Source organism: Perca fluviatilis, chromosome 17, assembly GCF_010015445.1.
Source record: "Perca fluviatilis chromosome 17, GENO_Pfluv_1.0, whole genome shotgun sequence".
NCBI lineage: Eukaryota > Metazoa > Chordata > Actinopteri > Perciformes > Percidae > Perca > Perca fluviatilis.
In genome coordinates this window covers 11,125,048-11,142,917 of record NC_053128.1, presented here as the reverse complement: position 1 = coordinate 11,142,917, position 17,870 = coordinate 11,125,048, and the positions used below count along the sequence as shown (strand labels likewise).

Genomic DNA, 17,870 nt, shown 5'->3' with positions numbered 1-17,870 from the left:
AAAAAAAGAAAAGACAAAAAAACGTTGAAAAAAAGTGACAAAAATGTTGGAAAAAAAATTTCAAAAACGCGGGAAAGAAATCGACAAAAACATTAAAAACAAATTGCTGAAAATAAATATTGACAAAAATGTGAAATAGTGACAAAAAAAACTGGGAAAAAATCGACAAAAGTTTTCATTTAAAATTTTGACCCAGAAAAAAACAAAAAGTTACGTTGTCGATGGGAAGACAACACAAGGGTTAACTGTGTTAAAAGTGACCCCTACAAAGTGGCAAATATTGTCAACAGCAATCCAGAGATAATCACCTCCAGTGAAGTCTGCCAGGCAGTAGCACAGCTATCTGATAAGAAAGCAAGTGGGTCAGACCACATCACAGCAGAGCACTTTAAGTTTGCTAGCCCAAAGGTGGCAGTACTGCTTGCCATTTGCTTTTCTGGATTCATGACCCATGGCCTGCTACCTGAATCTATGTTGTCTGTTACTACTGTGCCTGTCATCAAAGACAAAGCTGGCAATGTTTGGAGTTTGGATAATTATAGGCCAATAGCCCTAACCAGTGTGCTATCTAAAGTACTGGAAATGATTTCGCTTGATCGTCTATGTCCTTATATTGGTACCACTGACAATCAATTTGGCTTCAAAGCTAAGCTTGGTACTGATTTGTGTATCTCTGCCTTGAAGGAGGCAACACAGGGGTACGTAAGGCAGAAAGCAGAATTCATCTATGCTAATTGGGTTTATTGATGCTTCTAAGGCCTTTGACAGAGTCAATCATCATAAGCTATTTGAAAAACTGAGCCAAAGGGGTGCCCCTGACAGCATTATAAGAATCCTGGCTTGCTTACTGGTATGCCAACCAGAGTATGCAGGTTAAATGGGGTAATACAGTCTCTGCCTCCTTTGGGGTAAGTAATGGGGTATGTCACTCTTCAACTTGTACATGGATGAGTTATCCAACCAATTGACAAGATGCAAAACTGGCTGTATGATTGGTAACACCTTGGTTAATCATTTCATGTATGCTGATGATCTGGCAATTTTCTCTCCCAGCAGTTACTGAATATCTGCTCTGAATATGGGGTGAAATATGACGCGTTGTATAATGCCCAAAAGAGTGCTGTCTTGATATGTAGGACCAAAGTGGACAAAGATCTTTGTTTTCCAGACTTTTATCTGTCAGGACAAGTGATGCGTGTCTGTAATAAAATTAAATATATGGGTCCCTACATTACAGATCAGTTATCTGATGATGAGGATATATACAGGCAGCTTCGCATATTATATGCCCAAGCTAACATGCTGGTCAGAAAATTCCACATGAGCAAGGATTACGTCAAAATTGGTCTGTTTAAGGCATATTTCACTCCTTTGTATACTGCTCCCTTATGGACTAAGTTTAAAAAGGCAAGCAGAAGCTTAAGGTTGCTTAGGATGACTGTATGAGGATACTGCTCAACAAACCCAGGTGCTCTAGTGCAAGTGACTGCAAATCCTAGGTTTAGTGCCATACAATACCAATCATCACTATGGAAACACTGGTATAAGTGTCTTTTATAGAAATGCAGTATTGTTGTTTCTTTTGTTTTTATTTCTCTGTATATGTTTATCTTTCTATTTTTAATGTATGCTGTTTGTCATGTCTGTGTCTTCTGAATGGACCTTGAGTCTGGAAATAAAGTTGATGATGATGATGATGATGATGATGATGATGATGATTGTCCCTTTTTAATAAAAAGCGAAAATCATTGTTTTAATATATTCAGGTGATTGTTCACAATAATCCACTTCACAGTGAGCAAGATTCACTGAAAACGGTTGGCTACATTCTACCAAAGAACACCTGCCAAATAATAATTACGTTTGTGTTTTTTGATCGAAGTGACCCTTTAATCCCCTTGTTTCAGTCGCACGTGCAGTGTGCGCTTCATCCGTCAGAGGGCGCGTGCACAACTCTCAGTTAAAAAATAAATAACACATATTCCCTGAAACTCACATTCTTGGAGTAGGCAGTGGAGCCACTTTAACGAAAAGTGTGGACTATTCAGGTTTTACCTTTGCGCGAGATAATCAGCACGTGCGAGCTCGCTCAACCCCCCCCCTGAGTCAACACCGCGCGAGCAGCCCTGGAAGCTTTCTCCTCACGTTTGTGCAGCTCCGGTCTGGTCGGGAGCTGGGACCGCTAAACATCTCCGTCCGAGAGGGAAACGAGGAGAGGGAGACGCGAGAGAGAGAGAGAGCGAGAGGACATGAGCGGAAGGGAGGCAGAAATCACAGACGAGCCAAGCGGTACACACGCGCAACGCTATTTGGGCGTGCAGTAAGGCGCCAAACAAAGTAACATTTACCCGGATAAATGTAAACACTAATATTTCTGGACGTGTTTCCGCTGCTCGGAGAGCGTTAGACTGTGTTGTGGCAAGAGGGTGATTCCCCCCGGCGTTGTGGAAAGACTGCCCTGTGTATTATCTCTTTTTTTCTTTATTGTTTGCTGTGGAAATTTCGGGAAGTTTTTGTTTTTGACGTTTAACTTCCGAAGAAAACGGTAAATGCAAATTGCGGTAGGTGACTCCCGGCCGCTTGCTTCAACAACTACACAGACTTGAAACGTCGTTTTTTTTCTTTTTTTCCCTTCTCTCCCCACATTGTAGGTTAGTAGGCTGTGCTGTTTGGTTCACTGAAATGTGAGACACCAGTGAAGTCGATACATTACAAACTGCTGCATCCAGCTGTTTCGTTAGCCACTGCTGTAACCCCTTCATTCACGCCTCTTTTTTTTGGGGGGGGATTGGATATGCGAAGCAAACTTTTTAAGAATGAAGAGAAGAAAATTCCCATAGGACGTCTCTGTTGTCTGGTTCCATCGCCGCCGTCCGCTGAACTGGATCTGTGTTGTTATTATTGGAGTCTTTTCCAAGCCTTCATTTCCATGTTGTGGAGACAGGAGAAATGACATGCGTCTGGCATGGGCATATAGTGCGCTAACATACAGTTGCGAAATTGCCTGATTTATCGAGCTGATAAGTGAATGATTTAAGACATCCAGTGCGGGTATAGGGAACCGACAGTAGTGCCTGCTTGTGCGCCGTGAACCGCCGCTTTCAGCCCGCTGTGAGCCACTTCGAGGACTCGGTTACTTTGTGTGGAGAGTCTCCGGAGCCTATATGGAGGAGTGGAGACAATGCGGCCGGTGGTTGATAGACTGCAAGGTCCTGCCCCCGAACCACCGGGTCGTGTGGCCCTCGGCGGCCGTCTTCGACTTGGCACAGGCCCTTCGAGACGGGGTGCTCTTGTGCCAGATGTTGCACAACCTCTCGCCGGGATCAGTGGACCTGAAGGAGATAAATTTCAGACCCCAGATGTCACAGGTGAGTTGCAAACTTCAAGCCAGCAGATGCTGGGTTATTTGATTTACTACACCTACGGGCTATGTTTTGCGACTGTACACACACACACACACACACACACACACACACACACACACACACACACACACACACACACACACACACACACACACACACACACACACACACTTATATATTCATTGCTCTGCTTCTCATTCACACCTTGGGGTTGCCAGGGCCACTGACATGTTCCATGCATTGTTTGGAAATCTGAATTATTTATTTATTTTTTACAGCATCTCATTCCTGGATTTGTTTTCTCCAGTTGGTCCACATATTTGAACCTTCCTGTCACAACAAGCCTACTTCTTTGCCAGATCCCAGTGCAGAGCCACAATCAGATTATCTGTGATAATACAGCTGTTTCAGAGAAGTTTACGGTGTATACAGTAGGCTACACGCTTTAACACATGCAGGGGTCCATTCAGGTTTGCACAGGTGATGAAGGAGCAAGGTGCCATCCCTGCACACAAGTGACGGTTAGATAGTGCCCCACCTCGAGTCGATCATGTCTCTAGTAGGGCTGCTCCCTCTTAGTCGATTAGTCGACTAATCGGTCGTTTTGGTCTTAGTCAACTTAGATTTCTTTAGTCGATTAGTCATGTTTTATGCTTTTTTTCATGATGAATGACTTATTTCCAAGAAACGTACGAGCACATCTCTGGTAAACACAAGAATTAAAGTGGTGCTTTTGCATGACTCTTTGCGGAGAAACTCAGATTTACAGATCTGTCGATTAAATCAACTAATCGATTAGTCGATACAATTGAATGAGTGTTAGTCGACTAAGAATTCCTTCAATCGAGCACAGCCCTAGTCTCTAGGTCTGTGTTTTGTTGGCTGTTTGTTTCATTTTCTACAAACAAGAACATCCCAAGTTTCTACGTACTTCAGCACACTTCGCAGTGCAACCTTTTGTAAGATCGCTCATTGTCAGGTTATCAAGGTGAAATGTGTCAGTGATTCATTTGTTGCTATGCGATGACGGCTTCACCATCATCACATTTGCTTTAGACTGAAGGGTGAGAATTGAGTATAATCCACTCCCGACCAAAGATAATCACCTGCTTTTACTTTAGTTGACCTTTTTTTTTTGGAGTAGCAGCTTGATTAGAGAGTTGGCTAAATAAAGAAAAACCCTTGAAAGTCGTCAGATTTAGCTGCCAATCTTCTTGATTTAGTTAACACCACCTGCACGGTGTTGGCAATTCAAATCCAAATCTAATCTTAAGTTTGCTGTAAATCCTTTGCCGGACAAATTTGAAGAGGAAGAACCATCTTGGTACATACTCAGACGAAACTTTAAGTCTACACGGCGGTGTGATTAGAGGTTTGGATCGTAGATGTCACACCGCCTCCAGTTTCTCTAAAGCTTCATCTAAACCTCGAGCTCATTCATGTTTTCCAAAGCCAATATAAGGAAGCATCGGGTGCCACAGCAAGTTTACATGACCACAGCAGTGGAGTAAAAGTGTGCTGTGGCAAACGTTTCTATTGACTTTTATTCACCCTGAAGTCTGCTCTAAAGTACCACTGAGCCTTCTTTATTGCATGGGAAGAAAAGGCTTGGAATAGGCACTGTGAGTAGATCAGGGTTGCCCACATGCAGAATGTTTTCAGTTTATTCCTATTGTCACAACCGCAGAGGCAGAAACAGCGATCACGCCAGAGCAATTGCCCTCTGACAGTACATTTGTCTAGTACTGTTGGCACACCTTCCGTGACCCGTTTCTGTCATAATAGTGTGTGTGTGTGTGTGTGTGTTGCGTCTGTCTGTCTGGCTTTCAGTCTGTGTGGTTAGCGGCTGCCTCTTTCTAATATTAAATATTCCTTGCATTTCCAGCATATTTCAATCCAGGTAGTCGATCAACAGAAAATTAGTCCCTGAACAAGCAGCAGAATATAGATGGGGGCGGAGTTTGTTACATTATGTGGATTGGCCTCCAGTTGAATATTCACGCAACCCTGACAAAATTATACATCATTTGGAAGCACCGAGCCTCACGATTGTATCTCCACAAAGCACGAAAACGTACATTTTTTGTCATGTTTATGCTGTATGTGTCGGTATCATTTAGAACAGGGGTCTTCAACGTTTTTTAAACCAAGGACCCCTTAACTGAAAGAGAGACGGAGCAGGGACCCCCCCCTACTACATATTATATATATAATGAAGTTGCATATTAAACTAGGCCTACAATAATGTATAGGGCGGCCTAAAGCCTTCATACTAGAATACTATTAAAATAATTTTTGGTAGGATTTTATAAATCAGCTTTTAATGTTAAACATATCTGTGGATGCCTATCTTAGTGACTATCTTATAGGCCAGTAAGCCTATCATCAGTGGGGATTTATATTGGCTAATAACATGTTGGATTCATGTTAAAGTGCTCATGTTATGCTTTTTGGCTTTTCCCCTTTCCTTTGTTGTGTTATATATCTTTTTTTGTGCACGTTATAGGTTTAGAAAGTGAAAAAGCCCAAAGTCCACCCCAAAGGGACTTACCATCTCCAACAGAAAACACTGTTCACAAACTGCTCCAAACAGCTCTGTTGTAGTCCAGCCTTTACAAACGTGCGTCACTTTGTAACACACGTTATAATGCTCACCTAGCTGCAAGCGTGGCACGCCCTCATACTCTGCTTCTGACTGGCTAGCAGTACTTAATGCGCATGTGCGACTCCCAACAAAGATGGAAAAGAAGTGAGATGCCTCACTCTGTAGCTAAAACAGAGAGCTCAACACACAGGGTGAAAAGAGGAGCTGCAGCAATGTACAGTACAACAAAAATATGGTGTTCTCTGAAAATTAAACCATGTAAACCTATTGTGGTACAACCTCTAAATACAATTATAAACCTGAAAATGAGCATAATATGAGCACTTTAAGACATTTTAATTTAGATTTTTTTTTTAAATTAACAATAATTTGGAGGCCCCCCTGCAGTGACTCTGAGGACCCATAGGGATCCCAGACCCCTGTTGAAGATCTCTGATTAGTGCCGATTGCCCACTGATAGTACCAGCTGGGCTGGGCTCGACTCGACTCGGCTGCGGTGCCCCCTCCTCCATTTTCCATTGCAGATTTGGTACTGCCTCATGCGTGAGGCGAGCGTGGCTGGTCATCATAGCGAAACTGCCGTGACCTAACGCGACAAACACACAGAACGTCGATGTGTGTTGTTTTTGATTCTCGGCACGTGGGTGTTGCCACAGCCAGAAAACAAATTTAGTTTCAAAAGAAGCTGGAGGCAGCAAAAAAACCCTCCGCTGGCTAAACTATTTAAAAACGGCGGCTTTGTTCAGGACACTCCCCGTCTGTCGCTAGCAATGATGACGCAGTGATTAGGGACGATTCTCTCCGACCAATCGGTAGTCTGCAGGTTTTCACGTCACCTTTTGGTATCGCCTCGGCTCGCTTGGAACCTCGACGAAGGTGACACTAAAAAAAAGTACCGGTTAGCTAGTACCAGGGACTTTTTTTCATAATGGAAAAACAAAAAAGGCGAGTCGAGCAGGTACCATGTAAAGGAAAAACGCCATTAGACTAATCCAGACTTTTTGATATTAAACACAGAAGAGTTTTCCAAAGGGACCAGGACTGGTCTCTGGGAACATCTTTTTCTAAAATGCTTAAAAAAAAAACAATTGACAGATGACAGATCATCGGAAATAAATGTTAGTTGCCGCTCTAGTCTCTTTCTTTGCCTAGTAACCACCACTAGTCTGGACTTATCAGCTCCAGAGGCTACAATGATGAGAGAGAGAGAGAGAGAGAGAGAGAGAGAGAGAACAGAGAGACAGAGAGAGAGAGAGAGAGAGAGAGAGAGAGAGAGAGAGAGAGAGAGAGAGAGAGAGAGAGAGAGAGAGAGAGAGAGAGAGAGAGAGAGAGAGACTTTCATCCGCCCACTAATCCCAAGCTCCCGGTCCCACTGCGTGAATCTGCAGTCAGGGTGGAAGGGGGGTGTCCTCAGTGACAAATTGGGTTAAACAAAATCCTGGCAGCAGATCAGTCGTATGTGATTTATGATCAGGAAAAGGTCAGAGCGCGTGTGCTTTAACACTCTAAACACACAGAGTCCGTGGCTTAGCCTGACGAATACTAGGTGAAAGCGGAGTGATCACATTATTTGCTCAAGAGAAAATTTCTCCCCTTGATTAATAGTTTCTGTAATGGAGTTTTGTCTTTGAATATGCCTCGCTGTTAAACATTTAGTCACGGCATACTATCGGCATATGTATTTGACACAGGGAGTAGGTGTTATAAGCTGTGTGACCTGCATCAGGATGGGGCTTTTGGTGAAAGAGTAACGGCCAGTCAGAAGGGATGTACTTCTCCTTTTTTTTTTTTCTACTGACCCTCTAATTCTATTCAGTGGCTGCTGTTAACAGACCCTAATCCCAACTTAAACGTTTGGCATTGATCCCAGTTTGTCCTCCAGTGCATTAACATTGTGCTTTAGTGCATTCTGTGGAGCTCATGGGGAAGTCATCATGGCAACACGAGGCCATACTGTATTGTTACTGCACTGTGTCACAAGTGTCCATAAAATGGCTTATAAACATTCACTGAATGTGTGATTGTAAAGCCATGTTGAGTGTACCCACCAGCCATAGCTTTACAATAGGTTTTATGATTTGAATGGTTTGACAGGGGATGTTTTGGCAAGTATTCTGAGTAGTCGTTTGATTTGTCGTACCTGTACTTGGCCAGCGCGGTGACTCAAGGAAGTCCTGGGTTGAAACGCAACCAAGGGGGCTTTCTGTGGTGAGATTACACGTCTGCATGGGTTTTTAGTGCTGATCGATCAACAGAAAATGAACTGACTTCAGTTTTGATAATCAATCGGACGTACAAGGCGTTTATCAAGCAAAAAAAAACATTGCTGCTTCCTACGTCTCGATTGTGAGGATTTGCTGTGTTTCACTGTATGTTGGATATCTTTGTTTTGGACTGTTAGTGGGACAAAAGGTGCAAAATCTGGGGACTCTGGGATTTTATGATAGTTAATGGTGACCTTTCAGACTATTCTATAGACAAAACATTTGAAAATAATGACTTGTCCTGGTGGGTTCCCTCCAGGTGCTCAATTTTCCTCCCACAGTTGAAAGACATGTCGGTTTAGATGAACTGGCCCATAAATTGCCCATAGGTGTGAATGTGAGTGGTGTTGTCTGTATGTATTAGTCTGCCTCTCCCCCAGTGCATGCTGGGATAGATGCATCCATTACCCTGTGATGTTCAACAGGATAGAAAGTGGAAGGATGGATACCTGTGCATGTGAATAAACCAGAGCAATAGTAAGTCAAACAGGTTTAAAAACACTCAGCGTTTGCTATTAGGAAGTGACCGAAAACATTCGACCTCCTGGACCGCCTGTGGAAAAATACCAGCACCGCTGTCGTACCCTTGAGCAGGAAACAATCCCGATAAGCAGCCACTTGAGACAAACTGAAAGGCGACTTACTGAAGTCTCTGCTTGACTTTCAGGTGGCAATGTCATAGGCGTGAAAATGAGTGAGGGCACTGCAAAATCAGCACTCTGCAGAATCTACTGAATAAATAACGGTTGACAGTGTGCATTCATTGTGGCTCAAAAGGGAAATGTCCTTTGCGTCTTCCCAGTTCACAGTGAGGAAGTTGCACAGTTTATTGTGATATTTGTGAAGTAACTTATAAAGCGTCGAACTATAAATGCACATAAAACATGTCAGCCCAACGTGTCTGACATCTGAAGTAGCGGCGTGTTGTGCAAAATCTGTTTTAGTGGTTGATCATCATGGAAAACAAATAGTAACAGATGGTATGTTGGGGTGAGTCTCAGACCACGTCCAAAACTAAGCAGGCTAAATTTGAAAATGCATTATATTTTTCCCTCCTCTCCATTTTGGTTTCTTTCCACATTAATTAAACTAAGTAAACTGAAAACCCTGGTCTCAAATTCTTTTTTGCAGACAGGGCCAGGTGCACGTCGAGAAACCGGCCAGTGATTGCTCCTTTTGAACGCTTGTGTGGCTGTTGAGAAAATACCGGCGTCGTTATTGACCTGTAGCGTATGCGTTTACTATGCGACTACTTAGAATTGCTAGCCAAAAGAGGGAGAAAAGGAGGAGATTTGGCTATTTCTTTTTTATGTTTCAGTGTGGATGGTGAACATTTCGAATAAAAACTGTGAGAAGTGGTTGTCTCATGTAACTGTGAGTTCACAAACGTGTCCGCCTTATTGTGGAGGAGGTAAAGTACCTCTTGTAAAGAAGCTGTCAAGATTACCTTCATTTACATGGTCAAATAAATCCCTGGTTGTTGTTTTTTTATTATTATTTTTTTTTTTCTTTTTTGTATTTTAAAGAATGCCGAGGCTCGCCTCTTTACCTCAAGGCCGTAAATGGATGCTTAATGAGCACCGGTGCTCGGGAGCTCAAAGTGTACATATATCCAGAATCCATCGCCTCAGGCTGATTCTGAAAGACAAGACTGTGAGCCGTGCACTCTGAAGCCTTTTGTGTGTTCTGCAGTGTGTTTTTTTTTTCACTCAGCCTTTCTCACTCTTTCTTTTTTTTTTTTTCTTCCTTTTAGCGAGGTGGTTGTGAATGCCTTTGGGATGACTCAGGCGGATATGTATGTGTGTGCTGCTGTTTCGTTTCTGTGTGTTAGTGTGTGTGTACACTTGTAATGTGTGTGTGTGTGTGTGTGTGTGTGTAGTGTGAGTGAGAGATGTTACAGTACCTGTGCTCAGACTGAATCACTGCTGGCTGAGCCCAGAGGTCTCCCGGAGCTTCTCAGCGCTCCACAGGACTCCAGATCTCACACGGAGCCCGCTGCTTCCACTCCCAGTAATTGAGGTCCTTTCTCTTTGTCCAGTTCCCACCAGATATATTGGCGGCTGCTGCCAAGTAACAGGAGCTGATGTGAATTGGATTTTCCTTTTTTTTGTTTAATTCTGCTATTCATACTGCTGCGACGGCTATATACAGTACATAGCTCGCAAACTCGACGCCTTTTTGGCAAAATTCGCTGCTTGTGAATCGATTGTGAGGTTATGCATACGCAATAGCAAATCGTGCCTATTTAGTAGGGCTGCACAATTAATCGCAATTTTATCGAAATCGCAATATGGAATAGGGCAATATCCAAATCGCAGAGCAATATTTGTTAAATGCAGAATGTGTGTCAAACCATTCTGAATGAAGTATTGTGGTGCTGCCGGCCTACAAATTCTATCCTACAGACTACAGAAAACATCTTTGTTTGGTACAGATCCTCGCAAAAATCACATTATAATCATTTACATTTTTTAAGATTTAATATTAGTCAATGAAAATGAGAATAATGATACAAACATGATCATTCCCTTCAATATCGTGAATCATATTGCAATCGCAATAGCAGTCAAAATAATTGCAATTAGATATTTTCCTCATATGCTATTTAGTCTATTTAGTTAGAAAACATGTTTCTTAGAAGATTCTGTTTTAACATGATATGCCATCAACAACATATGTGATTAAGTGTATTTATAGTGAAAAATAAGTACATTAGTGTTTAGTTCCGCTTTAACTACAACTACTTTCTTTGGCGGCCCAGCAGCGGCGGCGGGGACGCACTGGAAGCCGTGCGTTGATAAGTTCAGCCTTATTCTGAAAACTCACTTTTCTTGGTTCTTGTTTGGTCTCTATCAGCGTTTGAGAAAAACCCCCAAATCTGGCTCTTAAGCTTGCCAGCTCTTCAACTTTCTTCAGTAACTAATTGCTAACCTTTCCTGTTTGCTACTGGATGCTGGGTAGGTAGACTACAGTGGGTTTACCACAGCTTGTTTACCGAAGTCAGGTGCCTGCTTCTGCTTGAAGTGGGCTTATTGAGACATTAGAGACTGAACCATAAAATAAATGTGCCGTAAAACCCCAAAACAAAGAGCTAAAACAGGCTACGAGGCTCTCAGGAGCGACCGTTTGGTGCAGTTCTCTTATTTTGTTGCATTTTTTTTTAATAATGAACCCAGATCACTTATGTGTTTTTAAATCGAATGGTTGGAGTGAAGCACTGATGGAACAGAAAACAACTCATATTAATTTTACTCAATTACTCAAGTTATGGCCTAAAATTTATATCACGGTATAATTTGAAGACGTTAATGGTAAATATCCTGGTATACTTGTTTTTCTATGACTGGTGCGCCATTTACTGGCTGAGTCCTTCCTGACTCAACAAAATATGTAGGGCTGGGTATCGTTAAGAAAATAAATAAATTGATACCAGTACCGATACCGGTTCCTGAACGCTACTTTTTTCGATACCAATTTTATAGAAATCCATTTTAACAAAACAGAAATTATAACATTACACATTACATATTTTTCAGCTGCTACTACGTGAGCCCGGTCTCTGTGCGTAACGTAGAGTTTTTCCTGCGTGTCTCTAAGACATGTAATGGACAGCCAATCGGCAGCATTTTTAGATCTTGGTCGAAGCATGCTGCATTCTTATTGGCTCACTGGCGCTGACGAGATTTATTCCTTAGGTATTGAAATTTGGTATTGAATCACAGGGCATGGTCGGTGCATAAAAAAATATTGCCCTATCTACCTGTCAGTAAGGTAGACTTATTGAAATGTTCCATGGCTGAGCCTTAATAATAATAATAATAATAATAATAATAATAATAATAATGCATTTTATTTATAGGTGCCTTTCTAAACACTCAAGGTCACCTTACAAAATCAAATTAGATCTCTGCTGACTCGGAACACTAAAAAGCCCTGTCTCAAAGAGCTCTGCAGGGTTTGAGAAGAGATCAGAGAGAGCGGATGAACCAGGAAACGACATGGGAAATGCCAGCCCACTTACTATTCTAAAATCTCTGTTTGTGACCATTGTGGGGAGGGGGGGGTCGGTGACTACTGTAGACAACCACCCACCCCGGCCTCCCTCGGGCGTAATTTAATCTCAGCGTTTGGTCTACTGCTGACCTGGTGACCCCAGCGTGCGCCGGATGCAGGTAATACTGCTAATGGCGCTCGTTAGGGACACGTCCTGTGTCGCACAGCTGCGACGCTGCCACTGGAAGCTAATGGGATTGACAAGGAGGGAATGGGTCTAGGCCAGGGGCTTTCTAACCTTTTGTGTGAGCTAATCCTGGTCCTAAGGTCACCAAATCATTTTAACTGTAACTTTTGATAGTCATGTGGCTTGTGTGTTGACATTTCCACAACTGGCATGTTTCTTAAGGGGATGGGAATATCCTTTGTCTTAACTTGCCAGTGTCACGCTATGTGTTTCACACTGACTTATGTTCAGTTCAGGGACAGCTGGCTGTATTCAACTTTAACTAAGTACTTAATAATTCCAAACTAATATATATATATATATATATATATATATATATATATATATATATATATATATATATATATATAGTCCATTCATTTAGTCTCTTTTTTATATATATTAGAGCTGGGCAATAGATCGATATTATATCGATATTGTGATATGAGACTAGATATCGACTTAGATTTTGGATATCGTAATATCGTGATATGGCATAAGTGTTGTCTTTTCCTGGTTTTAAAGGCTACATTACAGTAAAGTTGTCATTTTCTGAACTTACCAGACTGTTGTTCTATTATTTGCCTTTACCCACATAGTCATTATATCCACGTTACTGATGATTATTTATCAAAAATCTCATTGTCTAAATATGTTGTGAAAGCACCAATAGTCAACACTACAATATCGTTGTAGTATCGATATCGAGGTATTTGGTCAAAAATATCGTGATATTTGATTTTCTCCATATATGTATATGTATGTATGTATGTATGTATGTATGTATGTATGTATGTATGTATGTATATATATATATATATGTGTGTGTGTGTGTGTGTATATATGTATATATGTATATACATATATATGTGTGTGTGTGTGTGTGTGTGTATATATATATATATATATATATATATGTATGTATATGTGTGTGTGTGTGTGTGTGTGTGTGTGTGTATGTATATGTGTGTATATAGTCCATACATTTAGTCTCTTTTTTCTGCTCCTTCAAATGTAGGTTAATTTACCAAACTCATTTAGCAGACAAAACTAAGGTAAATGTTAAGATTAACACCCCCTCTTGATCGTCCAGACCACCTTCTTGGTTCAAAATAGGCTGCCTGCTGTACATACTGTAGTTTTTATTTACAATCACACATACTTCATCTCCAAATATTTAGTAAATTGGAGGTTTGTTGACATCCTGTGTGGCCATATGACCCTGGTCTCCCCAAGTTATTTGAGTTTCCCCATCCGTAGACCAGTAATCAACATGGCGAGATAATATCATAATATCAATATCATGTTATGATAAAAATGAATAAGTAAATACTATTCCTTTAATCCCAGGGGATGTATCAGAGGGCAAAGCAATGTATTGATCAATAGGTTGATCATTCCTCTTTTCACACTGAAGTAAGCTTGCTTAGCAGAGTACAGAGCCGTATTTTCCGGAGCTGGTGGGAATTCAGTGTCCTGTTCAAGGTCTCTTGATAAGGGAGGATGCGGATGCCTTGCAGCAGGAGGGAGCGTGAACTTTGTCAAGTTGAAGGACTTGCTTGGAATCCAGTTGGCCTAAAAATAAATATTCCTGGCTTAGAAACAGAACTAAAAAAACAAATTGTTAAGGTTTAAGATGCTTCTGCCCAGCTGCTACTGTTCAAGTTATGACATTTTATTCTGCAGAATAAGAATGTATCCTCTTAAAATAAAGTATATCTGTGGGTCCTTGCCAATTCCCTCAACTGTATCCATGTTTCCCTCACTTGCATTTTTCCCCCTTGCATCCTCCCACTGAAGAGGCGAGGAGAGATGCAGAAAAAGTTGTTTTTAGAGAAATGAGACATCCTTACTTTTGAACTGTCATCTGAACGAAGCCATGTCCGTTTCCGATGACGACGGAACAGATGGATCTGCTGTCAGTCTGTTGTTACAGCTCTCTGGCTTTTGTTGATTTTGAGTTTGGTGGTTGTAAGAATATATTTTCACTGTACTACCTATTCTTCAAAAAAAAGAAAAAAAGTAATATTGTTACACCGTCTAAGCACTTGACTAAAAATGTGACTTCCTTTACTTCTCTGTAGTGCTTCATTGTTATGAAATCCCTGGTTTATGCCACAACCATAGTCCATAACCATAGTCTAGTGTTAATATCCAGGTGTGAACATCTGTCTTATTTTAAAACAGTTTAAGACATTTGAAAAACTATAGCACGATGACGCACACTGAAACCATTATTTTATTGTATTTCTGTGTCATAAATGTGGAAAAATTCTGAACTCTGACAGCAACTGGACGGAAAAGTTTGACAAGAGAAATAGAAATAACGCCGTTCAACCACTTTAGAAAAAATCCAGTTAACGCCTGATAAACAAGAAGAGAACATGAGATGAGTACTTACAGAAAAGCACTTTCCATAAAGGAGATTAAGGACTAGAGCAGAGACTAAAGGTCAACATATAATATATAATTGCAAATTCAGCCTTCCTACTTCCTGGTTCCTGGTTATTTTATTGTGGAGACAAGGACATGGGACTTGAGCAAAAGCACCTTCTGTAGAGTAAATTGATATTGTGTTGGACTTTACACTTGCTTTTTATTACTTATTTACTCAATTGCTTTCTGCTTTTAATACATGATCAAGTAGTAGTTAACATCTCAACCCAACCACCACCACAACAACTTGCTATATAGTTATTATTTAATAGACCCAGATAGGTGGAAGCAAACATGGCTATGGAATGACTTTTTATTTACAGTGCCATACAATGCATGCTTTGTTATTATTGATTTCAAAGAGAGAAATATTCCTTTCAGACGAAGAGGTTTGCCTCTTAATGCAGCAGAGCGTAAGCTTTCAGCGCATCTACACATTCATTAGTGAGATAGCATCTCGCAGTCTGCCATAGGCTCTGATGAAATAAATAAATATGAGGCTGTGAAGGCATACGGCTCGGGGAGAATGCACAGCACAGACATAAATAGGAAAACAGCTAAGTGGTCGCTGTATTGTGCAGCCGTTAAATAAATCGCATTTTGAGGTTGATATTCATTAAGTGCAAATGTGTGGTAACGCATACACGGCTTCAAGTTCGGCAGGGCTGCTGCTTTGTGGGAGAAAGAAACAGGAAGTGAATCTGGAGTTCAAACAAGCCCCATTATCTCTCACTTCTGTGTGTGCTGTAACACAAACCACAGCTACCACAAGATGTGGTACTGAAGCAGATTTTAGACACAATGCAAACACTTATATTCCCCCTCCAGTGTTTGCATTGTGAATAACCCAACATTTGAAGAAAGAGTGCAAATGCAGATTCAAGCGTGGCTTATGAATCACTAAATTCAATAAATGATTAAATAATCGTAGAATACTAATGATCATATGCTAAGTACTGAAGTTCTTACAGCTTAACTGGTGACTTTTGGTCTGTTGAATCTAGTTTTTAAAGCCCTACTCTTGATTGGTGCACAGCTTAACTCTTTCCTCCCAAACCGTAAGTCCACAAGTCCAAATGGTCTGCATCCAAATGCAAAGCACTCAGCTTCACCGCCCCCAGATTTGAATGCGGGCTGGAAAAGGCTGTCAAAGAACAATCAAGGGTTTGAGTTCTAACATCGACAGAGTGCGTATTGTAGGGATGTGACCATGTATTAATATCACGGCTCCATTTGATTCGCGAGAGAGGATAATTAAGCCTAATGGATGGATGGGAGTTTCGATGGATTTTATATTGGCCGATATATATCATTATCAGATTGGATAAATCAAATATCAATATCCGTATTGGCCTCAAATATCCATATCGGTCGGCTAGAATTGAACAGGTTGGATTCGGTACAAAATGACAACATTTCTCGCGCCAGCATGTGAGGGGAAAAATTAATTTGGGACCAGGCAAGATGGAAAGAACATTTCACTCCCGTGTTACTGGCTGGAGATGAGTTTTTCTTAATTATTTAATATCTAAAAGGCAAACTAGCTCTGGCAGCAGAACCATCAGAAGTCTAAAAGTTAAGTAAGTTCAGCTGTAGCAGATGCAGCAAAGCATCTCTGCCCAGTTATTTATTTTTTTAACCACATTGCAAAACATCATATTGTTATGTATCATCCCACCCTCTTTCATTTGGTATTCTACAGTGGCTTGAATGTGACTCGGCCGTGAAAACCAGAGCTGTGCATTTACCCCCACCCTGCGCCACCCCCCCAACACACACACACACACACACACACACACACACACACACACACACACACACACACACACACACACACACACACACACACACCAAAAGCCTGCGGAACATTCATCTGCCTCTTCCCTCTTTCTCTTCCTGGCGTTCCTCAGGGAATGCTGTTAGTCAGAAATGCGAGCGCAGAGTTTGACTTGACCTAATCTTTCAGACTGAGAGGGCTCATTTAAGTGATGTCATGTATGAGGCATTTTACAGCTAATCTAGTAAAGAGCATTTCACTGTCAAGAGTGAAGAGCGTTTGACAGTAGAATAAGCTTCAAATCGTGCACGTGTGAAAACATCCAGTGAAGAAGAGACTCATTCTGTTAGTATCCTCTCACAAATGATCTCACACAACTAACCTCAGGGGACACATTGCACATTGAGGAAAGCGACCCACCATGACAACATGCTGCCAGTTTTACCATTCCACTAGAGGACGGACAAAGAGATCATGGAGCCTTATGGACGCCGTCTGATTTCTAAAGAGGCTCCATCTGCATAGTGGTTGTTGGGGGTGATTAGCATGGGCATGCAGTGGAATGGCGCCTGAATCTTTCTGGAGCCAGCTATGCTCTGCTGGGCGCCATCACTCCACAGAGAAATGAGAATAAGGGAGGCCACGGTTCCATCTCTGTGGTGGCGAGCCAGATGGCTGAATCTCTCCCCTGCAGTTCTTCTCAAACCAGACCACAGAAGATGTTTAGATTTTTTTTTTTCTCCATCGTTTTTAATTGATTTTGACTCTTTTAGTTGTTAATCAGTAGTCAGTTTTCCTTTCCAGGCCTTGATTGGCATCTGTCTTCATCCACGACTGTCAGAAATGACACTTGGCCTGTTACATGGCGAGCTGTTGTCAGAACAGTACTGCTGCCGGGAGTCTATTTCAAGTTGTTGTGGTGGTAGACTGATTGTGGCTGTTTCCTGCGGTAGAGAACAGATTTGGATCCGGATAGTGCTCCGGGGAGAGGCAAAGCAACCCCCCAGTGGACACACACACACACACACACACACACACGAGCAGCCTCTTTCTGGGGGAAAGATAAACAGCTTTATATTTTCTCTATCTCTTTGCCAAAGATAACAGATAATATGCACCCCTGTGACGCACTGCCTGGTGGCAGCTCAGTATAGGAGGAGTTTATATGTTGCACTGGCCATGGATTTTCCAGGCCTTTGCCACA

At 41.6% G+C, this 17,870-nt stretch overlaps 1 protein-coding gene across 12 annotated transcripts in view; it reads left to right on the top strand.

The window, feature by feature from the left end:
• Positions 1-1,992: 1,992 nt before the first annotated feature.
• vav2 (vav 2 guanine nucleotide exchange factor) overlaps positions 1,993-17,870 on the top strand; it is a 227,212-nt gene continuing 211,334 nt past the window's right edge. For 9 of the 12 annotated variants that reach the window (XM_039779876.1, XM_039779875.1, XM_039779869.1 and 6 more), the window contains exon 1: positions 1,993-3,368. In XM_039779876.1, the coding sequence (XP_039635810.1) occupies positions 3,165-3,368 (204 nt within the window). In that variant the 5' untranslated portion in view covers positions 1,993-3,164. The remainder of the gene's footprint in view (positions 3,369-17,870) is intronic. The other 3 variants (XM_039779872.1, XM_039779868.1, XM_039779866.1) reach the window with 1 other exon arrangement.